At 40.0% G+C, this 27373-nt stretch overlaps 1 protein-coding gene across 7 annotated transcripts in view; it reads left to right on the forward strand.

Annotated features, from left to right (window-relative positions):
* Positions 1–27373, forward strand: part of LOC114085466 (protein FAM13A) — a 107630-nt gene that overhangs the window by 74823 nt on the left and 5434 nt on the right. For 6 of the 7 annotated variants that reach the window (XM_071614547.1, XM_027926596.2, XM_071614543.1 and 3 more), the window contains 10 exons: positions 467–614; positions 8785–8998; positions 9702–9840; positions 10482–10563; positions 11379–11599; positions 12199–12282; positions 18764–18859; positions 20295–20378; positions 24880–25076; positions 25651–25752. In XM_071614547.1, the coding sequence (XP_071470648.1) occupies positions 467–614; positions 8785–8998; positions 9702–9840; positions 10482–10563; positions 11379–11599; positions 12199–12282; positions 18764–18859; positions 20295–20378; positions 24880–25076; positions 25651–25752 (1367 nt within the window). The remainder of the gene's footprint in view (positions 1–466; positions 615–8784; positions 8999–9701; positions 9841–10481; positions 10564–11378; positions 11600–12198; positions 12283–18763; positions 18860–20294; positions 20379–24879; positions 25077–25650; positions 25753–27373) is intronic. The other variant, XM_071614544.1, reaches the window with a different exon arrangement.

Below are 27373 nucleotides of genomic sequence, written 5' to 3' on the forward strand. Positions count from 1 at the left end.
CCTGCCCTTGCAGGACTATTTACTAAGGGGCAAAGAAGTCTGTGTGCAGAAGGTACCGCGTGTTGCTACCCCCGCCTTAGCAACAGCGGTGGCTTGCTGTTGTTGTTTACAGTCTGGAGAGCCATGCTCCTTTAAGGAAACACAAACTCCTTTCCCTCATTCCTGGCCCCAATCAGCAATCATCCAGACTGTCAGCTGCCTGCAGTTATCAGGAGGAGCTGCCCGTGGAAAATCATCTTGTTTCTCTCACTAAGAAAAGTTAAAGGAGCAAGCGCAGATGGACAACTGCTTTTTGCATGAGAGTGGCCAGCTAGTATCCAGGGAGCATCAAGCTATGATTGTCATTTCCATGCTGCATGCATTAGCAGCTGTGGCTTGGGAGGTCTCATCCAGGAGTGGAATTACTGCAAACGTTTTTGGGTTTTGCTGAACGGTAGCTATTGGGGACATTGTGCTGTTTTTGCAGAGCACCACAATGAAGATCCAGGAGCATCCCAGCATACCTGATACCAAACAGCAGAGGAATCAAGATGCTGATGACCAGCCAGAGAGCTTTGTCTCAGAAGTGCCCCAGTTGGACCTGACGGCATTGTGTGATGAGAAGAGCTGGGAAGGTAGGTGATCACTGGCGCTTGGATGATTTAACATCACAAAAGCATATATAAATAAGCAAATGTAAGAGGCGGGTAACTGTGTGTGTGTGTGTGTGTGTGTGTGTGAGAGAGAGAGAGAGAGAGAGAGAGAGAGAGAGAGAACACAAGAGCTAGGCATGCAGAAAAGTAACAGCATTTCTAAGTGACTGAAAATCCTTTACCTGGTATAGGAACATATCCAGTTAAACATTGCCCCAGATAATTGCAGTCTAAGAAAGAAAATGTACTTGCCCTTTATCACAGAGTCACCTTGCAATCTTCTTTTAATTTTTTTTTAACTCACCAGGAGTAGATATGTGTGACTTTTCCTCCCAGTAGTACCCAGTAATGTGCATTGTAGATCTCTGTGAGTATGCCCCATCTTCCCACAATACTTTCCAGCCAGCTACCACTATCATTAAATCTTCCTGGTTTTCAAGAAAGATCTTTTTTCTTTGCTTGCTTTTGTTTGTTTTTATGGGTCCACTTTTTTTTTTAATTCAGGTTAACAAACTTGGATTTGCTTATCAAAGAGAACACTAAATAAAAAGTGCTTCTTACTGAAACCCTGTAAGTGTTTTAGGTTGGCTTTTCTGGAGACTTTTGGTGAAAACAATAGAAATATACTTTGAGGAAGACAAGGGTAGCCTGGGAGGACACTGCAGCATTTTCCTCAAGCTGCTGCTGCTGCTTTCACAATCCCTGTGTCTTCATCTAAACATGTATCAGTGTGTGTACAAAATACATGCCAGTCCGCCTCTGTACTCTGTGTGGGAAGGAAGGATCTGGGAGGATCATGCTACTAGATTCAGCACAGAGGCATGACTTAGCAGAGAACCACAACTATGAAAATCAGTCCTTTTTAGCACCCAGATTTCCCCCTTTTCATTCCCTACCCCCTCCTCCTTTTTTAACCAAAAAGTTCTGCTTATTACCTGAGATGCAGGATCAAAGGGCGTTGGAAAAGACCACTGGTGAAAAGGAGGAGCCCAGTTATGCTCCTGGCAGCCAGGGCTGTATTGAGAACAGGCAGACTGTTTTTATTCTAATTCTCTTTCTTGTAATCTAAGAAACCTGTTCTAGTTCTTGCCATATAATTAGGTAGTCAATCTGAGATTTCTGTACTCTTTCCAACTCACAGTACACTCACTAAGGGGGAAAAGAAATGCATGGTTGTTTTGTTTTAAGTGATATATTTCTGCGTACTGGTTTTTGTTTCATTTTCCTGTACTTTGAAATAATCACGTTTTTAATTCGTGCATTGAAAACAACCTGCTCTTCCCTACCCCCAAGAGTCTCATAGTAGTCACTGTTGCCCAAATAAAAGAAAAAAAGCAATAATAAAAATCAAGGCTGTTTGGGTTTTAGGGGTATGGTCTGACATAAAGCTCTAGATAAAAACTAGGATTTGAGGTCAGAAATCAAATTAGTCACCTTTCCCCCTACTCCTCCTCCTGAAATGGACTCAGTTTGATTATTGCTATCTTGAGAGATTATAAATCTCTGGCACACTTAAAGGGGCTAATGTAAAGCTAAAAATTCTCTCGAAGAGTGGTTGAAAGCCATTTATAGTTTTCTTAAAACTTTTCATAATATGATATATCAAGAACTATGTAATGTTTTGAACAGCCAACAATAAAAAAAAAAAAAAAACAAAAAAAAACTTTTCATAATGTAAAGAAATTTTCTGCTGGTAAATAATAATGTGAAGAAACCAATACTTTATGTTGGAACTTTTAGATACAATTTTTTGAAAGCCCATTGGAAAAAAATACATTCTATTCCAAATGGGCTTAGGAAAATGAATTGTGTTATCCATGTAATTTGTGAAATAGCTTTATATGACTTTTTCTTTCTTTTCTTTTTCTTTTTTTTTTTTTTTTTTTTGCCAGTTACTGCATTTATTGTTGAACTTGCATATCTTTAAAAATCCACATGGAGGGCTGGGGATGTGGCTCAAGCAGTAGCGTGCTCTCCTGGCATGCGTGCGGCCTGGTTCCATCCTCAGCACCACATACAAACAAAGATGTTGTGTCCGCCGAAAACTACAAAATAAATATTAAAAAATTCTCTCTCTCTCTCTCTCTCTCTCTCTCTCTCTCTCTCTCTCTTTTTAAAAAAAATCCACATGGATTTATTTCAAGGCCATTTTTTTAAGTTGTAGGTGGACACACAATATCTTTATTTCATTTTTATGTGGTGCTGAGGATCTAACCCAGTGCTCACACATGCTAGGCAAGAGCTCTACCACTGAGCCACAACCCCAGCCCAAGGCCATTTTGATCATTTGGTTTCTACCCTCAATGAACTTTTTAAAATTGTATATTTATTCCAACTTTCCAAGTTGCATTATGATGGGGACATAACCATAAGTATAGTTAAAATATTGGAATTTCTGCATAAAGGTAGATAAAATGAGAACAACAGATTTCATTGTTGAAATATCACCTTTGTTACAGCTTCAATAAGAAACAAATGGTGGCTTTCCAGTAAGGATGGAATTTTGCATCAATTTAAGCTGTGCACGTGAAACCAATGCAAGAAAGTATATCAGTGAAAGTAATAATTACCCAAAACATATGAATCAATATCCATCTGTAAACTTCCATCCATGGCCTTCCTAAAGCCACCGTGTGGAGTAACCTCTCCTTTGGGTTTGCTTGCTTGTCCCCTATCCCCATGCCATAGTTGATACTCTGATTAATGTGGAAATGGTGACTCTCTGAGAGGCGGTACTTAGTGAGCAGCCTGCTGGGGTGAGCCCTGTGTTATGTGCTCCCAAGTGGAAATGATGCTCTCTGGTTTCTGAGGCTTAGTATCGTGGAAACGAAAAGAGGAATGAATCCCATAGGTAATGGAGAGTGCAACCCTTAAAAAGTGAACGTAGGATGGTCTAATCATACTTGTTGGCAGATAACCAAGCTTTTTATTTTTTCACTGTATGTAACTATGTTTGGGGGCACATTATTTGATCTCTCTACATTATTTGATCTCTGACCACATTATTATTATTAGGGCTTCTACAAAGTTAAATTAATATATAAATCAAATGTACTATTCTGTATTTTTGAAAGTCCTCAGAATTGCATAATTAGAATGTCCTCTGGCAGCAATTCTTGGGGGCAGTTGATTTGGGGTACCATTTGTTAAAGTACTGAGGTGAACTCAGCTATTTTATTGAATTTGTCCTGGCAAAATTAAGTTTATAAGGGTAATTTTTAAAGAACATAAAATACTTCATATATCTTACTAGTAATTTACTGCTTGGAGACAATAACTTTGGAAAAGGAAATTCTCTTAAAAAATCATGGAGAAACAAAGGATCTTAAAAGATTTCCCAAGGGTATGGGGTTAGAAATGATGGTGGAATGTGGTGGACATTACTATCTAAAGTTCATGAATAAAGACACGAATTGGTGTGAATATACTTTGTATCAACCAGAGATATGGAAAATTGTGTGTGATAAGAATTGTAATGCATTCTGCTGTCATATAAATTTCAAAAAAAAAAAAAAGATTTCCCAAGTGAACCCTCCCATCATACAGATAAGAAAACTGACCCCAAACAAAGTGAGGATTCAAAGTAATACAGTCTCCTGATGCCTCTTTCTAAGCATGCTAGTCAAGTGTCATGACGGGCAGAAAATCAGGTGGTGACAAGCCAGACTCCTGGGTTTAAATCTGGATTCTGCCATTTAACCAACTCTGTGGGCAAGTTAACAAACCTGTCTTCACTTTGCCTTAATTTCTAATTTTTAAATAGGTAACAACAGCAGATACTGATGAATAATAGAAACAGTAACATCTAATTAGTAAATTTGTCACAAAGATTATATGAGCTAAATATGCAAAGTGCTCAGCATGGTGTGGGTGCTATGTGAATGTTAATTATTACTATCTTCCATAAATATCTTTTAGGATATTTTGAGGAAAAAAAATTAGCCTAAGTTTGCTTTCTTTGAAAAAAGAGCCCAGTTCCACCCAATGACCATGGATGGCCCTGACCATAGAGTGATCTAGTAAGTATGAGACCCTCCATGGATTTGCTAAGGACTAACAATATCACTCCAATCTTCTGGAGTCTGGACTGGGAAATGCTAGATTTCTCCAGCTGGGCCTCTGACAGGGCCTTGGCCATAGCTTTGTTAAAGATGTGCAAGGAATAAAGACAGGTGGGGTAATGAATTAGTAACTGATTAAGCAACTGAATGTAATGTGCAGATACATGGATCAAAGTCAACTCCAATGGGGATATTCTCATTAAGTTAAGTCTTCAGCCCTCTCCTATTCCAAGCATTCAGTAATGATTTCAATGGAGCTAATGAAGAACAACTTACTATTTTTACAATGAGGCAAATCAAATACATGAAATTTAAGGATTAAATATGTGATTGATAAAACCATCTGCTTAAATTTCATTCTAAATCTTGTAATTTGCAAGATTATTTGAATAATTTAACAGGACTATCATTATTCTAAAATTGAATTTTGAAACCACCAAGGAAAATTTTATGAAATTCTTCCCTCAGTAAAGAGCTTCCCCAGTAGGGCCTACATCTCTCTGTGTGGAATATGCAGGTTCCTTCTAACACAACTGAGAAAAAAAGCAAAGTTATGGCTCTAAATGACATAGTTGGAAATGAAATGTGGAAAACACTGGCTTCCCTAATTCTGTGAAGATTTCTTAGAAATAAATCATCTCAACAGCCTGTTTCTTTTGTATAGTAATGGACCCATCCAGCTAAGCAAAGAGTAGTTGTGACCCAGTGAACACATGAGCATCACACAGGGTGTCCATTCCCCCTGCCATGAATTTCCTTCATTTCCATGTGTACTATATATATCAATATTGGAACTCTCCAGGGACATATTCCTTATTACTTATATAGCAGGAATACAACTTTTGTCTCCATTATTTCTGACCTGCTTATCATGTCAGCTGACCTGGGTAGATTAATTTTTAATAGAGAAATATGTCATATTATGTCCAGAGTTCATTGTGAAAAAAAACACATGACTAAAAGCAAAATCACTATATCCAAGGAATTCTGGTCTTGATAGGAAAATGCTCTTATTTTAAGTAGTGCTTTGGGATGAAAATCCAATTAGAAGCCTCAAATCTTTTCTGGTTTTCCTTTGAATAATTCCCTTGCAATATCCTTGTCTGTTTCATTGCTCTAGAGTTACTGGTTAAAAATAGAAAATATTTCACAAAATAGACATTGCGAATGGGCAGTGAATACATCCTCAAAACTGGTTTTCCAAACAGGTAATGCAATTGGACATTTTATGTACCACTTATTTATATCTTGCTTGTTTTTCCAATTAGTACCAATTATCAAAACATGAAATACCTTTGTTCTTATATCATTTTAAACTAAACTATAGAAATAGTTGGTTTTGTTAATTCTTTAGTTATAGTGAACTGTGTATTGTCATTTCACAACTTTCTTGAAATTATAAGACTGTATGGGATATCTGAAAAGGAAGAAAAAAAACAGAAAACAGAAAAAAATTTCATGTTGTATAGGTGGGATTTTCACTTCTCTATATGCAGACTAATGATGAAATATTTCTATTTTTTTAAAGTCAAAATTCACAATGCTTAGTGAATTCATTTGCCCCAATGTGCTTTAAACACAGTGGGCTGGAATTTCTTCAACTGTGTATTTCCTATATACCAGTGGTGACAATAGGAAAAAGACACATTTGTTCTTTCTGTCACTGAAGTGATTAGTTGAGAATAGAGCGACAAAATAAAGCTGCGTTAACAGACAAGAAGGGGTAGATGGCCCTGTGTTAGCCACCAAACATCAATCATGATTTGATTCTGTGAGTACTACTTCATAGCGAATTCAAGATCACAATTTATACTTTATTAGAGACATGTTTGGTTAATGGGCACACTTTTTGCAAAATGATTTGTAGCCAGGGACCACATTGTTAAAAACTTAAAAATTGGTGGTAATATTTTAAAAGAGAAATTCTGCTAGATTCAAAGAAATCAGAGGGCTTTAGGATCTAAGTAATGCCTTTCAAACTGGTCTTTTTGTTTTGTTTTGTTTTTTTGTTTTTTTGATGAGTAGAAATAAACTAATAGCATAGCCATATGCCAATATCAACATTAGACTGTTTTGCCAAAGCCAAAGGGCTTCTTGCCCTTCCCCCAGTTGTTTTGCTCCTTTGCCACTCTGTGGTGAGGTTAGGTTATTGCTGGTTGCACTGCTATTAAAGCCATCTTAACCCTTTCTCTTCCTGGCTCTGTTGATTTTAGAACTTAAAATTTCTGCTGTCTTATTTAATAGAATATGTAATCTGGTCAGTTTAACAGCTTAATTTTCTGCAACTTCACATGAAATTTTTATTTTCCTACAGATTATTTTCCAATGCTGCACCTCCAGACGGTTTGGTGTTTTTTTTTTTTTTTTCATCCCTTTATGGTGGCAGATCTAAGCGAGCTGCTCATATCTGAGCCCTGCTACTCAGCAGGAGCAGCCTGACAGAGTTTTGTACAAATGATAGCCTCCTCCCATTGTCTCAGCCTCAGCCAAGTGCATCCACAAACATTCTTCATTTTTTAAGTCTCAGTGGGTAAGAATCACTGTCTTCAACGCTGCTTTCATCTTTTGAAATATTTATGTTTGCAGATAACTTGGGTCCCTTTAAATTTGGAGAACCTGTAGCCCTCATTTCATATGAGGTTTGCTTTTTGTTTTTAACTTGTGCTTCTTCTTTTTCCTTATTACATTGTCAACTCTTCAAACATTTCAGGCAGTCAGCTCTGTAATTGAGGCACTGGAGCATGAAGACACTGATCTAGAAGTCAGGAGACTTAGTTTCTGGGCCTAACTCTTGTTGTTGATTAGGTTTTTGCTCTAAATTCCTTTGGTTTTTGGATTCTGTATCTGTAATCTGCGTTGGATCAGGGGTTCTCAACTCTGGCCCACATTAACATCTCTCAGACAGCTTTTACATGTGTATAAGGCTGTCTGTCAGTCATTCAGTTGTATTTGGTTAGGCATTGTGTCCATCCGTCTATTATATGGGTTGGGTGGTATGAGGACTCACGTGTGCGTGGTTACTTAAGTTTTGCCATGTGACTCTAATGTGCAGCAGGGATGAGAAGATCACAAGATTGGATTATGAATGAATTTACACCAGCTCTAATGTTCTAGATAAAAAGCTGAATATGCACTTCAGACAATTTTATACATGTACCGTTTCATGGCTGAAGGAGCTACTAACTGTTCATGACTCAAACTCTAGGTATCCTGATTTTAAGATCCTGGGCGAATTCCAGCTTTAGGTGAATCACTAATCCACAAGTGAATTTAAGCCATAACTGTCTTTTTTTAATGCAGAGTATTACAAATGAAATACTCCATATCACCTAAAACCTATTTTAAATTATTTTAGATATGATTTTTTAATAAAGAAAAGAATATATTGAGATGGATCTTACAGTAAATGAAACTAAATAACCTCCCTCACCTCCTCCAAACTCGATTTTGTGCTGAGTATGGTTTTTTTTTTTTTCTTACAGATTGTCTAAAAATAACTTGTTCTCTATGAGGCATTCTTTTTTCTTCTTTTGACTAATTTACTTATGCTTCTCCCTCTCCCTAGTCTTGAGCAGCTCCTAAGTTCCAACTGCAAAGCACACAGCACAAACATGCTAATCCCACACACTAAGCAGAAGCACACAAAACGGTTTGCCAAATGACCTAAATGGAAGCTGTCAACCCCTCCATAAGTAGGCTCTTACAGACTCATGAAGGACGGAACCTGTGGTGCCAGATGCCTCCCTTCCTGACACACTTGCTTGTTTTCAGTAATGCTCTCCCACAGAAAAGTGGTCATGGCTGCCCTGCTAGTGAAGCTGGGGACCACCCATCGGCTCTGCTCCTTCAAAGCTGTTCCTCAAGGTTGCCCTAGCAAACTCTTTTTATGAAGGCAAGTGAGAGTGGAGATAAAATGCAGATGATGGCTGTCAAATACAGTGGTGATTTGGGTTGGACATAGTGTCCTACTCTGGACCTTGGATCTAAAATGAGAACCCATTCAGTGGTCAGCTTCCTAAAATCTTCAGGAAACTTGGGAAATAACCATGCTTTTAAGAAAGCTGTTAACCTCTCACCATTTTTTTTTTCAGAACCCATCCCTACTTTCTCATCCTGGCAGCGAGAGAACGTGGACTCTGACGAAGCTCGCCTCTCCCCACAGGCGGGGCGCCTGATTCGCCAGCTTCTGGATGAGGACAGTGACCCCATGCTCTCTCCTCGGTTTTATGCTTATGGGCAGAGTCGCCAATACCTGGATGACACAGAAGTGCCTCCTTCTCCCCCGAATTCCCATTCTTTCATGAGGTAGGTGATTCTCTGTTGCTGATGAGCAGATGTATTATCCCCACAATATTAAAAAAGATAAGCATGGTGCTGATGGCTGACGAGTTTCTTAAAATTAAGCAGTGAGCCAGGCATGGTGGTATGCACCTGTAATTCCAGCCAACTCGAGAGGCTGGGGACCACAAATTTGGGGCCAGCCTCAGCAACTTAGACCCTTAGCAACTTGGTGAGACCTTTCTCAAAAGCAAAAATTTAAAAATGGCTGCGGGGGTGGCTCAGTAGATTAGCATCCCTGGGTTCAACATCCTGTACCCCCCCCCAAAAAAAATTAACATGTAAGTCTATGGAAGAGCAAATCTGAAGTTCTCCACCCTAGTCCGCAGGCTATCTAGTAGTTTCCCAGTTGAACTGTAACCCAACTGTAGCATCACACATTGAATTTCCATTAGCACTTCATTTTCAAAGCACTCTCAGATTTAACTTTCAGGCCTGTAGAAAACATTTCATTCTAACTTTGCTAATCATAAATGTAAGAGAAAGACCCCCATGATAAGTGAGACATGCAGAGCTCAGTCACAAAATGAATCAGTTAATTTCCTTTCAGTCAAGAGCAGGGGGGTTGTTTTGATTCTTCTCCTCTGTGCCACATGGCACCCCACATTCAAGGCCCCTCCCAATAGTCGGTGACTGCTCAGGCAGTTGATCCAAGTCTTGCCTCTTGTAGGCGGCGAAGCTCTTCTCTGGGTTCCTATGATGATGAGCAAGAGGACCTGACACCCGCCCAGCTCACACGAAGGATTCAGAGTCTGAAAAAGAAGATCCGAAAGTTTGAGGACAGATTTGAAGAAGAGAGGAAGTACAGAGTGAGTGTCCCACAGGCTCCTCTGCCCCTGCTTCTCCCCAGGAAGTGAGAGTTAATTCCTAGGGAATCTCAAAAGGACAATAAACACTGAGTAGTGAATCCTGTTAAGCTCTGCTCACCAGGTGTCACCATTTTTATTGCACAAGCATAAGTCTACTTGTAAATTTGTCAGTGATCCAGAATGGGGGAAAGTATTGAATGAAATCTTCTGTTTGGCTAAAATTGAATTCAAGATTATTTTCCAAAATTTCATTAATACTGAGCTCATTGTTCTCCGCACTATCCTTAGCGCTTCCTATAAGAGTGGAACAAATGGTGGCTACAGTGTGACCATCAGACTCCCCTGTTTTCTGCTCCTTACAAGTTGAGCCCTACAAATGACAGAAAAGGGGTCAAAACACCACACGAGTGCCTGATTATAATGATCCAGCTTTTTAACCCCTGGGGAATTGAAAGCATCAAAATTAACCAGCTAGGTGGAGGATGGAATTGCATTTGTGAATTTGCTCTGATGAATTGTGGTTGATTTCTTATTCTATGACACCCAACTTTGCCTTCCTAGTTTAAAAGAAAAATCATCAAATTTGGCAGCTTTTCCCTGCCCTATTCTGAATCATTGACTCTAGACTTCCTTTTTTTCAGCCTTCCCACAGTGACAAAGCAGCCAATCCAGAGGTTCTGAAGTGGACAAATGACCTTGCCAAATTCCGGAAGCAACTTAAGGGTAGGTGAAGTTCTGGACCTGTAGTATAGCTTCCATACAAGAAGCTGGGACCAAATCCATCAGCTCAGCTCCTATGGGTGCCACTGCCAAGGTATTCCCAGGTCCCGAAGACACTCTCCGGTCACTCTTCGGGGTCATTTCCATGTCCTCCCATGACTTCAATCACAGGGCAACCAGACCAGCTAAGACATAAATTCTGTAGCATTTCTGCATTTCCCCAGATCACTAGTAGAAGGACGATGGTTTCAGGTCAATACGTCTTAAACACCTGTTTAATATGAGACTTCATCTGCTGTGGTGTTGGGAGAAGCGAGGTAGACACAGAGATGAATCTAAAAAGGGTTTGGCCCCTTTCCCTCCAAAAGCTTGCTGTCATTTAGGAGATAGTCATATAAACAACTACAGTGCAAAGTGAAATGATTTCAAAATGAGGTATCCAAGTCAAGTGGCCAGCTAGTGGGTGTTAGAGCCCTTCATCTCTTTAGGTGCTAATGGAACAGGTCTGGGAAAACATCTGCCCCAGTCTGAGAACAGCTAATAGGCTGGTGTAGCTAAAGCTTGGGTGTTACAGAGCTAAAGCTTTCTCAGGAATTAGGGTTTGGGAAATATTCCAGATAATCCAGGAAGACATTATCATTATTTTGGGTTTTACATAATAACTCAGGGATTTTCAGTGATATTATAATTAGATACTCCCTGAAGGAAAAAAAAAAAAAAAGCCATGGCTAAGCAGTTAGTGACATCACAGAAAAACAATTTGGATTCAGCAGGGCTCAGTTCTCATCTCTGTCTCTTCCCCAAATCTTCTCACTCAGAATCAAAACTAAAGATATCTGAAGAGGACCTAACGCCCAGGGTGAGGCAGCGAAGCAACACACTTCCCAAGAGCTTTGGTTCCCAGCTTGAAAAAGATGACGAGAAGAAGCAGGAGCTGGTAGATAAAGCCATCAAGCCCAGCGTTGAAGCCACCCTGGAGTCCATCCAGAGGAAGCTCCAGGAGAAGAGGGCAGAAACCAGTCGTCCTGAGGACATTAAGGTGTGGAGGTCCCCAGCCAACTGCTGATGCCATTGCCACCAGCTTGGTAGAGACACAGGGTGTCACATGAATCCCTGTGGAAGGCCATGGTCTGTAAACAGTCCACATGTCTAGAAAGCAGATGAAACAACTGCGTGCTTCACCTGTGGGCACTTTGGTTTTTGACCACAGGTTGAAAGCAGACAGCTCTGTTACATGTATTGCAGAATGACTGACCCTATTGAAGTTAATAGTTTATAATTATCTGAGGTGGAAAGATTTTAGACTAAACCTTCAGGACTGTGTAACCTGCTATAGTCATTGCATGGGCCATTCAGTTATGCCCCGTGTGCCTCACATTCCTGCTGTCCTCAGTGCTCCACTTGCCTTTGCTGCCACATGGGAGCCCCAGGTAGTTAATGATGGTTCTGTTGTGTTGTCTGTGTTGCTGGCTAGAGGTCAGGATTAGCTCATTCCTAAGTGAGCTTTGGACAGAGCCAGGGAGAACTGTTGGACGAGGATTATTTTTAACCCTCCTTTAGGAGGTTTGTTTAAATAAAGAAGTTGGAATGTTCACAGGTGTTTTCCCCTTTTCATTTCTTATCCCTGTGTTTATTCAGGATATGACCAAAGAGCAGATTGCTAATGAGAAAGTGGCTCTGCAGAAGGCGCTCCTCTATTATGAAAGCATTCACGGAAGGCCGGTATGTGATACACTGCATTTTCTGATTGGGGTCAATTTTCTGACTTTGGGACCATATTTTCTATGTTCAGTAAATGGAGTTCCCTATTGTTTGCTCTCTTCACTTGTAAAGGAGGTTTACTACACGTTTACACCATATCACAACTTTTTGAAGGCTCAGTCAGTTAAGAGAACTCTGTTATCTAGTCGATGCTGAACTTAAATTCCAAGGAAAGTTAGCATGTAGCAAAAATGACGTCACTGGTGTCCCTATTTGAGGAGGGAAAAGATGGAGCAGAGGGATGCAGGGGCAGAGGTAGTACAGAGGAGGCACATAGCCCAGGTGTGAGGAGACGTCCCTGTCCCAGGTCTGTCCCCATAAGCTGCCATTTTCTCTAAGCTTGCTCATCCAACTGCAGTGCAGTTGCAACTAGTGCCTGTTTTTGAGGACTTTCAGCTGTGTTCACAACCAAAATGTGAGGCATCCAAAATATGGCTTTGTGTTTTCATAACAACAGGAAGCATTTGAGGTGGTTTTGTTTGTCAGCAAGTGTTTGTTGAATGTTTGTTGCTAGCTGTGGGGGGACAGCAGCATGATAGGCTTCTGCCGTCTTCCTTGAGGAACATATAATCAGACATTGTTTTTGTCGGTTACTCTTAGCAACATTCTTTCTGTTCACAGTGTTATTTAAAACTGGACAAAACAAATTCTTAAAAGCAGGTATAAGGAATTATGAAACTTAGGTTCAAAGATGGATTTTTATATAACCAAAAAGCATAGTTTCAGTTTCATCTAAAATATATTCTTAAGTCTTTTAAATAAAGAAGCTTCCAGGGCTGGGGATGTAGCTCAGTGGTAGAGTATTTGCCTCACATGCCCATGGCCCTGGGTTTAATCCAAAATAAAAAATAAAAGTGCTTCCAGAATGATTTCCTAAACTTCCCCCCAACCCCAGTTCTTGGAATTGAACCCAGGCTTTTGCACAAGGTAAACAAATGCTCTACCACTGAGCTACACCCCTAGCTACTAGTCTCCACACGGGTGAGGGCAGGGATTCTAGGCCTTGTTCACCTAGTGATGAACCTAATCTTAGCAGCTAACGTGAGACCTGACACACAGCATGAGCCCAGTGACTAGCTGCAGAATACATTTTCCACTGCATTTTGGTTTTGAGTATATCAGTTTAAATTAAAAAAAAAAATTGCTGGCGCTGATGATGATTGATTTTGCTGGCCTGTCCCTGCAGTGGAAAAATACCAGTACCCTGCTTCAGCCAAGTTTTTTTTTCCCCCAAGTTTTGTAAAGGCATTGAACCAAACAGTAAGTGCTCTGGAGCTCAAATATATTGTGCAACTTTCTTCTTTTCAAGTGGAGTATTTAGAATTTGTATAGGTAGAACTGAACACTTCTATGGACAGAGAAGAACCCCTTTTCCACCATGACCTTAGACCGTAAGTGTAGATCTCCTTGTGGCCAACAGGCAGGCTTTGGTGATGCTGTGTGTTTTCTTCCTTTAATGTTTTTTCTTTTCCTTGTGTGGATCCCAGTTATGACATTGCGAGGCTTCTTCAAGGGCTTCCTTGCCTGAGGCTCCCAAGAGCTCACAGCTGCCTTCTGGACTGTCTTAACTTTGCTGCCAGTTCACTGGTTTGTGTGCTGCTGTATTTGTTGCTCAGAGCTGGGCAGATTCATTCCACCTGGATGAAGGCCTCGCCCAGTCACTGTGAATCTTAGAGTCACAGATCTGGATTCGGAACCACCCCGACTGAGATTAACTCTGTGACATTAGGCGACTTGGGTAACCTCTTTGGCCCACAGTGCTGTGTTTATAGAGTAGATGTCTGTTATGGGTTGTCATGGAAATTAAATGAATTACAGAGAGACACACAGACAGACATGTATACATATATTTATGGGTAAGATGTTTGGCACTGAGGAAGTGGGACAGGGTGACTTTGGGGGTTGCAGAGTAAATGATAGTTTTTACTTCTGTCACAATTATATGTTCTACTCTGCGGCCAACTTCTGATTAAATGATTAAATCAGGAAAAAGAATGCACCTTTTTTACTCTCTTATCAGTTCTTGGTCCTCCTAATTCATTTCTCTTTCATCATTCTTTCTGATGGGTCCTCGCATCTCGTAGGACGGGGAACGAATGCTCTAGGAAACTTGAGTGTTGTTTTTTTTTTTTTTTTTTTTTTTTTTTTCTGGTCCCTGGCCAGACTCCGCCTCTCTCTGGAAAGCGATACACCAACCTTCTCAGGAAAAGCAGAGTTCATTTGATATCTGGCCAGTCTGAAAATCAAATACTGAACTTTTCTTAGATCCATGGTGTTGCCATGAACCCTGATCTGTAAATATCATTTGGACAGGATACTTAGACAAAAAAATAAAGATGCTTCCAGAACTGAACTGTCATTCCAAGTCCCAGTTTTTGAGAAGCCAGGTGCTCAGAACTCACGGGTTTTTGCTGAGGCCACAGATTCTGGTTTTAAAAGACTCTATCAGGATCACAGGTCAAAACAGCTGCTGTTTACAATTTACATTTACAATTTACCATTCACCTTTATGGTTCTGTCCAGGTAATTGCAACCAAAGTGACGTAGGGCAGTTTTGTTTGCTTTAACAGAGCATGCTATAGATGGAAAACAAGAATTCACACATGGGCACGTCAGAAGTGTGTCCTTTTCAGCATTTAAGGATCTCATCAAAAGACCACAGCACAGAAAAGTAGAGCAAATAACTGCAGCTCATTGTGGTGCCTTTAGTGTACAACAGGCTTTGGTCATAAAAGTTTGAGGGAGAGAATAAGTTGTTTGATCAGAGCTCATGGGTTCTTCTTTGCTCACTGGCATCTTTTAACCTGGGTTTCAAAACTGTGGGGCCTAGTGCAGCAGAAACATAGCCAGGTACACATTTATGCCAATCATAGAGTCATATATAAATGCCACCCTTTGGTTAGCTGCTGTTTAGGATTTTCTGAATCTTTGCATAGCCAGCCTACTATTATTACCTTAAAATGAAGAAATGAAAGTTGGCATTTTCCAAATTAGTAATTCAAGAAGGCAACAGTTATAAGAGTCTATCTCATTTTGTCTTCCAGCAGTTTTGTGATGCATAGGTACACCCCCCAACACACACACACAGACACACACACACACACTCAAACTACTTTGTTTTATTGAGATTTTGAAGCAGTGTAATTTTTATATATCTATAGTATATTTTCTCACAAATAGTGTTTTTATGCCACTGTTCAGAAATCTTTGTTAACTCAACATAGGCAGAGCTCTCAGCTTGGAAGGCAGACTTCAAGGACAGCCAAGTCAAATCCTGTCAAGTCAAATACCTTAAAATGAAGAAATGAACATCAACACAGTGTGTCAAGATCCTGCTCCACTTATTTGTGAAGGGAAAGAAACTTAAACTGGGAGTCAGTAGACTTGGGTTTTGACCCAGCTCTATTGCCTCAGGCAAATCATTACCCTATCATTACCTATTAACTTTATCATGTGAACATATAACACTTTTCTAACTCTAAGATTGCATTATTCCAGTTTTGTCTTATCTTCAAAATATGTGATTCATTTTACCATTCACCTTTATGGTTCTGTCCAGGTAATTGCAACCAAAGTGTGATGTAGGGCAGTTTTGTTTGAGGCTAAAACAAAACCATCCCAAAAGATAAAGGCAGGCAAACACAGTTATCTAATGGGGTCCTTATGATTTCCAATCAAGACTCTATACTCATTAAATGTGGACAATTATTGGCTAATGTTCCCATTGTGTTTTGAAATATTATCTGAAACTTATTGAGTAACAAATAGGGTAGTAAGTGAGCACTAGAAAAAATTTTAAATCATAAGCAAAGACAGTGGGAAGTGCAGCCTTTGCCCTTTAGATCTTCATATCTAGATAGTTATGTTTTGATTTGTGTGTAAAAATACATCTTAATAATAATCCTATTTCCACACATTGGAAAATCATTCAGCATTATCATTTAAATGAAAACTAAAGTTTTAAAAGAGGAATGAGTGGATTTTGAAGAGATAGTACACAACATATTGGGCCTAAAGTCATTTTCAAACAATTATGGGTGGTCAAGATTTTCTAATCTGAATTCTGCTGTTTACCAGTTAGGAAAGTGAGGCTCAGAGAATTTCAGTGGCCATCTTTGCTGGTCTGTGCTTAAGAGCAGAATTGATGGGTTGCAGGTTCAGCCTTGACACAAAACTACCACATAGTTCTCCAAAGTACTCCACCCCCACCAGCGGGGAAGGAGACTTCCGGTTGTCCAGTCCTCTGGCCAACACTGGACACTATTGGTCTTTCTGTGCTAGCCCTTGTGATGGGTGTGTAGTAGTAACACCTGTGGTTTGATTCTCAGTCTTTTTCATAAAAAAAATAATGAGTTCCCTTCCAATCTCCCTTTACTATTGTGATCATGGAAGCAACAGAAGTGAGGTGGTGGTTGTTATTTCACTAATGATGCGAAATCCACAAAATGTTTTGCATGATGGTAGTCTCTTCTTCTAGCTTGTGGTGTTTATCCAAAATGCACTTACTGTTGATCACTTTGAGACTGGCAAAGACAAACAGCCACAAAGGATAATCCGTTATGAATGATCCAGCATTGTTGTTGAAGTTGAAAGTTCAAAAGACCCCTAAGAGAAAGGTCAAAGCTAGATACTACTGGCTCTTTCCTATGTCTGCAACTCTTGCCTTATCAGGTGTAGAGTGGTTAAAAAAAAAATGCAGAAGACAAACAGCTGACTTGAAAACAAAGAGATTTCATCTCATTCCTCATTGAAGTAACCAAAAGAAAATGTATGCTTACCTGTGAATTGGTCATACCTACTTAGGTTGGCGACAATCATCCACTTATTTTGTAAATATTTATGAAACATTTCCATTATGTCAGGCTTTGAAATAGTGACTAGGGATACAAAAACAAAGTCCTGCTCTCAAGGGGCTACAGTTTAAATAAGGAGACAGATGTGTAAATAGTTACTATAGAGTATAAAAGTTTATAAAATTGCAAGGCATACACAGAGTGGGGTGGTGACATGAAGGAGAGGATTAGTCTCCCCAAGTAGGGGGATGTTAGAAGACACTTGCATGCTGGGAGGTGGCTCGTGATATGGAATTTGTCAAAGGAGCAGAGAGGAAGCCATTTCAGGGGAGAAGGACTTTGACAAGGAGGTTTGTGATGGCCTAGTTTATTTCCGGAGCTTTAGGTATGATGGGGGCAGAGAGAAGCAGCAGGCCATGAGCAACTTCAAATGCTATGCCAGGGAGTTGGGCTTGATTGTTCCCTACTGCCTAGAGAATTCATCCTTTAAACATTTTGAGCCCTGTGCCAGATTTTAGGGAAACAAGGATGAGTGAGTCATCCATGTGCTCTTTCAGCAAATGTTTCTTGAATACCTGCTGTTTGCCAGAATCTTGTTTTTAAAAACACAATGATTTCATGGAGCATAAAGGCATGTAAATAACTTGGGGACCGCATGATATGCGTTATAATAGAAACACAAGCTTTCTTCTTCCATGGACCCAGGAACTAGCAAGTCCTCTGGGAATTTTGAACCTTTGAGTAGTTTTAAGCAGGAACTTAAAAATGACCATTGTTTGTTGCTTCGTACAAATATTTATATTTTTTTCTTTTAAAAAAAATTTTCCATACTTTTTATTGGTGCATTGTGGTTGTACATAATGGTGGGATTTGTTGTTACATATTGGTTCCTGCACACAATATCATAACATAATTTGGCCAATATCACTCCGCAGCACTTCCCCCACCCACCTTGTAGTCCTTTTTCTTTATTCTTTGATTTTCATGAGACTACCTGCAGTGCACACATACACACACACACACACACACACACACGCACACACGCACACACACTCTCCTATACTTTTCTTTCCTCTTTCCTCTCTAGCTTCCACATATGAGAGAATACATGATCCTTGAGCATCTGAGTTTGGCTTATTTTACTTAACATAATGGTTTCTAGTTCCATTAATTTTCCTGCAAATGACGTAATTTCATTTTTCTTTATGGCTGAGTAAAACTCCATTGTTCATATATATCACATTTTCTTTATCCATTTATTCACTGAGACAGACACCTAGGCTAGTTCCATAGTTTGGCAGTTGTGAATTGTTATGAACATGCATATGTCATAGCAATTGTATGCATGTGTCACTATAGCATGATGACTTTAGTTCTTTAGGGTAATTACCAAGGACTGGGATAGCTGGGAAGAATGGCCATAGTTCTGATTTATGAAAAGCAATACTACCAATAGAATGATTTTCACTGATCTGCCACTGAAGTATGTATTTTAAATATTTGTTGAATAAGTAATAGTTTAAAAGACTCGAGTTGTAACACCTGTATTTTCTGTAGGACACAAGGGCCCACCAGGGCTGTTCTCTTGGACAGCTGGTAGCATGAGTCCTGGAAACTGGCTTCTTAATAATCTTGTCCTTGCTTTTCAGGTGACAAAGAATGAACGTCAGGTTATGAAGCCACTATACGACAGGTACCGGCTAGTGAAACAGATCCTGTCCCGGGTCAACACTGTACCCATCATTGTGAGTGCAATACCTGCCTATTATTGATACACTCCCTTTCTGATTGAAAGAACCCTGGGTATATTAATAGGGCTCTAACCTGCTTTCTCATGAAAGGCTTGAACCAGTTATTAATATCCATGGCCCACAAGCTTGAGGAATGAAGACTTTATCAGACTTCTGAGGCTACTTTTGCCTACAGTGAGCACATCTGAAGCTTATAGAATCTGCCCCACACACACACTTTGGGGAGACACACTTTGGCCATATATATCTATCTAACATATGCTGAGCCACCTCCCTGACCCTTTCCTCAAAGACAGGGGACAGGGGCTATACCTTCTCTAGGCTCTTCACTCGAAACAGTACCTCTCTAGTCCCAGGGGCTTGCCCACAGTCTTTCCCCATCCCACAGAGGGACAGCTCCCTTGAGAGTTCAATCCAGGGAGGATCCTCTAAGGAACTCTAGGAAGAGTCTCCTGCTCTTGGGTGCTGTGGAGAAGTAGAGGGAGTGTAAGAAAAGGGAGTCAAGCTAATGGTTCTGAAGTAGCCCTCTATGTCCACCATCCTTGGGCTCGCTGTTCTTGGCTCCTGGATTGTTATCTTGTCAGGTTAGGGAGCAGCAAGGCCATCCAGCACCAGCCAGCCTGCTCCCATCCATTAGCCCAGCCACAGGGCATCCACCCCTGGTCACTAAAGTGCGATGTTAGTGCCCTCTCCACCTCTGGGGGGCGGGGACATTACCTGATTGGTTGCCCTTATGCCCTGTGCTGACTTTTCTTTATGGGCACTCACCTCCTCACTTTGAAGTCACTGCAGAGATCCATATTCATTTCAGCTGCTGATCTCGTCTCTTCCTTCCTTAAATCCCCTGGTTTTTCCTAGGCCTACAATATGCTTTTATATTTCTTTTAACGTGATTTTTTTTATGACTAAGGGAGGATACAGGCAGCTGTATTTGAAGACAGCTACTCTTCTAGAAATTTCCTGTAGAATAAACTCATAAATAAATGGATTGAATCTAAGGAATCATTTTCTTTCTCCAGTTAAGAACCCTTAGGGTTCCTAAACAGAGGAGGTAGATAACGTTCGTGTTGCTTTTTGAGCTTGGTTATTCTCCTTAGCTGATTGTAGTGTTCTAGTTACTGTGACCAGGAGGAAAGAGGAAAGTCAGGTGTGTTTGCCTTTAGGATTTTTCTGAGTGTTTGGTTAACCTAGTCACATGCTCTTCTTGTCCCAGTTGTCTTCCCTGATGGATGGGTGTGGGCTCTGAAGGGAAGCTACAACTTGGAGAATAATTTTGGTCATTTTAGGTTTTCCTGGGAGGTTTAGGTGGGAAGGGGTTAGAATAGTTAAAAGATTGTAATCAAATATTGGTGTGGCCAGAGGAAGCCCAGAGGAGGAGGGAGAGGGGAAGGGGTTCTCAATGTAACCTACTTGTTAACACCTGTCACAGGGTTCCCCCTCCAGCAAGCGGAGAAGCCCTTTGCTGCAACCAATTATCGAGGGTGAAACTGCTTCCTTCTTCAAGGAGATAAAGGTGAAGACCTCAGCTGCTAACCCATAGCGAAACTCGCATCTCCCATCCTGTGGGAAAAGGCTGTGATTGTACCCTTGGGTGATGGCTTCTTGTAGTGTGCCCTACAAACCAATAGCTGCCCATAACCAACTTTAAACACTCCCCTTCTACTTAGATCATAGACTAGCTGATTTCCTTAGTCTCATTTCGTTCTCCGCTCTTTTTTTGCTCTTTAGTTTTTACTTTGCTTTCAGAACTCATTTTTTTTTCCAGAATCTTTTTTATTCTTTGTTTTTCCCAGCTGGGGAATGGCTTTTCTGTATTCCAAAAATCTTAAATTAGTTCATTAGACTAACTTTTTAAAAAATTCACATACCAAGTGTATTTTAAAAAGCAATTAGAAACGTATAATGCAATGAAAAGTTATACTTTTATAGCTGAATACCAAGTTGTCTTTGACAGATTTGCTGGTGGTTTCACCCACTTTTCCTTCCCCCACCATATTTATTCCTCAGGACCAGTGTTATCATCAGTGCTTCATCTGTGGATGTGGTGCTGTGACTGGCAGTCACTAGAACTGGCAGTCACTAGTCACTTGGTTTTTTTCCAGTAGTAATTATGAATTTTATACAGATAATCCCTGTCATCCATGGCTGCCTTCACTAGAAGAGGCGGTGCCTTCTGTGCCTGTGGGACCCTAATTGGTCGTACTAGGATCAGCCTCTTGGTGTGTTTGTTTCTAGACAACTGAACATTTAAAATGGACTGCCTAATATGGGACTCTAGAGATGAAAATTAAAGGCATTTTTTTAAAAATCATGACTGTTTTTTGAAGTTGTTTAGGTTTGAAGAGGGAGTGAAACTCAAAATTAGTGAGTTTTAAGTTTCACCTGTCATATTCTGTGACACGTCCATTTGTTTAGTGTAGTTAGGGATGACTTTTCAGAATAATCTTTCCTACTGAGGGACAGAAATTGAAAACTTCATTTTCTTGCCTAAGGTAAGGTGTCACAAGCTACAAAGTCAGCTTTTATCTACTTGATTCCTTTTCTTACATCTTAGAGATCTAAAATTCTTGATATGTCTAATTTAAGGTATTCACCAATGACTGTGCTTACTGTTCATATTATCAAGCAGAACTTATGAATATGCTCTAAATGCTATTGAGAAATCTGGGCCAGTGTGCTACATTGTGTCTTTAAAAATAGGGCTATTTTCTTACAATATGCCTTGATGTTGATAAAAGATGATACATTATGTCTAGCAGGTAATTTTGCATAATTGAAGAAATTTGTGCAATTGTGTGTATGAAAATTAACTTGTTTCTCTTGGCATGTAGTGAAATTGCTACTGGAGGAAAATGTGTTTTTGAATACATCCAAAATATGGCATTCGATAATTGCCTCATTAAATGAATGGAAGATAGCCTAATGATACTCTTCTTTTAAAAGGATATTATTCCCATTCTTATTCTTAGGCTTAATATTTTTTCACAAAAATAGCTCGGCCATGGATTATTATCTCTGACCCACATCATGGTCAAAAGTTTTAGATAATTTTCCAATGACTCTGATGCTTTTGTAAACAGTGCTGCCTTTTGGTTTGTGTTGTTCCTATTAGCTAGGCTTATTCACATGTATTTTGACTGCACTGATTCTTGTTATTTCTGATACAATTTAGAATTTGATGTGTTGCAAATAAGTTTGTATCTAATGGTTTCTTTAAACCTATCCCTGGTTTAATTGCTTATAGGAGAGAATCAGCTGTGTAAGAAACAGAGCTCAAATTCTGAAGCCCTGGATATTCCAGCCCAAAGAAACCTAGTCAGTTCTCTACCTTCTGCAGGGATCTCCTCTAAAACTTCCTTAGTAGAATAGAAACACTGCCCCTGCAGAGGGATCCCATCATCAAGCTCAAAACACAGAGATGGGGAGGGTGCGGTGGCTCCTAATAGCTAAAAATGTATTTTTTTAAATATTTTTAAAATTATAAAGCATAACTTAATTATATGTGCAATTTAAATATCACAATGAGGGCTGGGGATATGGCTCAGTAAGTAGAGTGTTTGCCTCGCAGGCACAAGGCCCTGGGTTCAATCCCCAACACCAAAAAAAAAAAAAAAAAAAATTTAAAAAAAGGTAAATATCACATCTAAAATTATCACATTTATAGTTACTATTAGCTTATTACATTCTATGTAGTGGGCTTGGTTTTGCCCTCTGGGGCAACATGGACTACACAGGCAGCTTCTTCCCTAAGAGCTCTTCATACTTTTATAGTCACCCATGCCACACCCTGGGAAATCTTTTTTCCAAGTTTTCCTACTGTTCTGATGTAATATGGGTTCCAGATTTTTCAGCAGTCTCCTGGCTCTGCTATCTCCACACACACACACATATTTATCTACATCCCTATCTACATCTAAACTGGTACCCAAATTAGATGTTTTTCCAGGTACAGTTTAGCTGGGACAGGCCTTAATCTGGATGGCCAACGTCCTTTTAGTTCTCCAAGTCCTTGTCTATGTATTCATCAACATATTGTTAGTTCATTTTAGTCCTCACAGGGCAAGGTGACAGCCTTGCACCACTGACAACGAGGCAAGGCTGGGGTGCTGTCCTGAGTTTTGTAGAATGCTCCCAGCGTCTCTGGCCTCTGACCACCAGATGCCAATCATGTATCACAACCCCCTCTCCTGTTGTGACAACCCAAACTGTCTCCAGGCATGGCCACGTGTCTCCTAGGGGACGAAATCACCCTGCGAGAACCCCGGTGCGCCTCATGTTGAGTCACACTGTGCCGCACTTGTGCAGTCCCCAGTGTCCTTCCCTGTCCAGTGCTTGCTTCTGTGAACCCAGCTCTCTTTCCTCACCTAATTATAGGACCTTAAGCTTTCCCAGTTACTTTTTATACTTCTATTCCAGCCTTATGAGATAGATTAAATCAAGATTCATACATTGGGGGAATATGCCTGTTATGTCTTTGTCCAAGTGACTGATGGTGACTGAGGCAGGGTCAGGTAAAGAGCTGCTGTGGACTTCCCTCCAAGTCGTCTCACCACTGCATCATCCCTGGGCTGAAATTTGTGCAGCCAGCTTTTTTGTTTTGTTTTTCATTTTGTTTTGTTTTGTTGGTAGATTGAACTCGGGATACTTTACCACTAAACTATATCCCCAGTCTTTTTTGTTTTTTGTTTTGAGACAGGGTCTCACTAAATTGCTAAGGCCTTGAATTTGTGATCCTCCTGCCTCACCCTCCCAAGTCCCTGGGATTACAGGAGGATGGCAGCTGGCCCCCACCTCCACCCCACTAGCTTTCCTTCCACAAGGTCTGTTCAACTCTTTATTGAAATCACAACATTATACCAGTCCTGTTTAAAAAAAAGGAAAAAATGTCTAGTTTTCATCTTCTTTTTCTTTTCTTTCTTTCTTTCTTTTTTCTTCTTTTTTTTTTTTTTTTTTTTTTGTGTGTGTGTGTGTTTGTGCTGGAGATGTCCCAAGGCCTGGCACATGCTAGGCATGCGCTCTCCCACTGAGCCTACATCACCCACCAACTCCTGATATGTTTTTAAGCCACCAGTGCTAGTGAGTTGATCACGGACTCTTCCCCAGCTGCTCATATCTTATCTTTTACAATCTACCCAGTATCTATCATTTATGATTTTGCTTGACTATCTATTTTGTTATTATTCACATATTTTCAAAGGTTACTACCAAGAGTAGCATATCTGTGCCTCATTGGGTACCTGACATATGTTATCTCAATTCATTTTATTTTCCATACTACTTAGGGTTGAACCCAAGGCCTCTAGCATACTGGTCAAGTGCTCTTCACTGAGCTATACTCCCAGCCCTTTTTATTTTGAGTCCGGGTCTTGCCAAGGCTGGCCTCCAACTTGCAATCTGCTTCATCCCCCTGTACAGCTGGGCTTATTGGCATGCATCACACATCTGGCTACATTATCTCAATTCTTATAAAAATTACACAGATGACAATTATTTTAGAAAAAAAAAAAAAGAACTTGCCAGGCGTGGTGATACATGCTTGTAATCTCAGTGACTTGGGAGGCTGAGGCAAGAAGATTTCAAGTTCAAAATCAGCAACTTAGTGAGGCCCTAAGCAACTTGGCAAGAACCTATCTCAAAATAAAAAGCAAAAAGGCTGGTAATGTGGCTCAGTGGTTTTAATCCCCAATACCAAAAAGAGAAAAAAAGAAAATTCATTTAAAAGTCAGATATTTGTAAAATTTTAAATGTTTAACAATTTAAATTTTAAAATGTAGCATTCACTCCTATGAAGCAAAGGGACTGCAGATCCGAAGGCACAGCTGAGACCAACTGGAAAAGCCTTCTCAGTTTTGCCAGTTTTGCCTCTATACCTTCACTACAGTATGTTTAATATGATAGGTACTGAAGAAACTACATGAAATCTGAATTATTAGATGATTTTTAAATGATACTTATAGTGAAAGCATGCCCAAAAATGTGACCAGATTTTTATTGGGGTTGCTGTGTGTCTCCAGGAAGAAGAGGAGGGGTCAGAAGACGATAGCAACACGAAGCCTGACTTCACAGTCACTCTCAAAACAGATTTCAGTGCACGTTGTTTTCTGGACCAATTCGAAGATGATGCCGATGGGTTTATTTCCCCGATGGATGATAAAATACCATCAAAATGCAGCCAGGACACAGGGCTTTCAAATCTGCACGCTGCGTCAATGTATGTCGTTTTGAGGGTGGTATTGAAATAGGTCAGAGAAAATAACTTTCATAAATATTATCTTAGCCTTTGTATTTAAATAAATTGACAAAACACAAGTGGTTAACTTGGGGTGCCCCTGGGTAGAGAAAACAGTGACCAACTTAAAAAAATCCTGTCTCAGTTTCCTTTTATGCTTTCTCCAATAGTTATTTGAGGGAGCTTTTGAGCTCTTGCTTAAATAACCAGAATGTCTCTCTAAATGGCATTGTGTGGTGTGGTTCTACTATAGCTTTAACACACTCTGGGCACAGATGGCATCTCTTTCTCGCAAAGAAAAACATGACAAAGTGCTGTGGGATCTCATGAGGCCCAAGAATGCATAACTAGCAGGAACCCCCAGTTGATGCCTGTATTGTTGGCATGTTCGGGCTTTCAAGGGAGAAAAAAAACACCCATTTCTGCTGCCCCTCGGTGCATTTAGTGCTCACAACAATTTAATTTACTTGCTTCCTTCTGTCTCCATAACCCCTGTCAAGTTACATTTATAACAACTCAGATTTAATTTCCTGACTTTTTTTTTTCTTCCTTTTAGACCTGAACTCTTGGAACACCTTCAGGAAATGAGAGAAGAAAAGAAAAAAATTCGAAAGAAACTTCGTGATTTTGAAGACAATTTCTTCAGACAAAATGGAAGGTAGGGCATGTGTCCCTTCTGTCCCCACCTCCTCTCTACACACAACTAGCACCTTGTTCCTGACAGATCTGTGGAATGCCTCCAGGATGGGGGCAGTTCTGCGTCCTCCCTAAAACCTGGTGCTTGGGTCTGTGCCCAGGTACCCTTAGAGGTTGACAGTGAGAAGGGGAGATTTATATGCCCCTTCAAGAAGAAACGCTCCTGAGCAATGTCCTTGACTGATGCAGATTCAGCTAACATGCATAAAACTAATCTGTCACATCAAATTTTCATCTAAAACAAGCGATCTAGAGCTGAATTTCAAGTTGAGAGCACTGAGGGTTTTTTTCCTTCCTTAAAGAAATAAGGAAAAGGGAACTTTCAATCATCACTGATCTTTTTTTTTTTAATATTTATTTTTTAGTTATAGGTGGACACATATCTTTATTTTATTTTTATGTGGTGCTGAGGATCAAACCCAGTGCATCCCACATGGTAGGCGAGCGCTCTACCTTGGAGCCACAACCCCAGCTCCATCACTGATCTTAAAGCTCTTTAAAAACTCAGATTGGGCTAGAGGTGTAGCTCAATGGTAGAATGCTTGCCTAGCATGCCTGAGGCCCTGGGTTCAATCCCTAGTACCATGAAAAAAAAAAATGATAGTTCCCAGTTTGAAAAATATACACGAGAAGAATATATATAAAATAAGTCCACCTGGTTGAGAATTGTTTTTTATCCCAGTGAGTTTTAAGGCACAGTCATCTGTATACATTGGAGTTAGATTTAATCATTTTAAGTTGGTTTTATATCAGTCCAAGTTATTTCAACTCTGAATACAGTTTCAGTATTTGAGAACTCTTTATGTGTCCTGAAGTTTGGGGAAATGGTTTTTTTTCAAATATTATGCCAATTTACTTTTAAGATCTCTGATTTGGATCTGCCCTATGCTGACTTTCTCAAAACTTTTACATTTTTAATACCTGAACATTTTCTTTTTATTCTCCACATAGTACAGGATATTTAGAGAATATAGATGAGCAGATAAAAAATAGTCCCCAAATACCTAAAGACAAATCAAGATTAATATTTTGCCGGGTACAGTGGTGCACACCTGTTAATTGCAGAGGCTTAGGAGGCTGAGGCAGGAGGGTTGCAAGTTGAAAGCCAATTTCAGTAACTTAGCAAGGCCCTGTCTCAAAATTTTAAAAAATCAAAAGGGCTGGGGATGTAGCTCATGGTTAAGCTCCTCTAGTTTCAATCCTTGATATCAAAACAAAAAAAGAGTAATATTTTGATGTGTTTCCCCAATCCATCTTCTTTCTAAGCATGTTTGGATTATCTATGTATCCTTCATTGCTCTTATTGTCACATATTATGGACAGTTTCTTATACGTGAGGAACTGTTATGTAACATGTACAACTTTTTAAAAAATACAAATGATAGCCAAGCATGGTGGAGCATGTCTGTAATCCCAGCAGCTTGGGTGGCTGAGGCAAGAGGATCACAAGTTCAAAGCCAGCCTCAGCAACAGCAAGGTACTAAGCAAGTCAGTGAGACCCTGTCTCTAAATAAAATACAAAATAGGGCTGGGGATGTGGCTCAGTGGTCAAGTGCTCCTGAGTTCAATCCCAAGTACAAAAA

This window comes from Marmota flaviventris, chromosome 7, assembly GCF_047511675.1.
Source record: "Marmota flaviventris isolate mMarFla1 chromosome 7, mMarFla1.hap1, whole genome shotgun sequence".
NCBI lineage: Eukaryota > Metazoa > Chordata > Mammalia > Rodentia > Sciuridae > Marmota > Marmota flaviventris.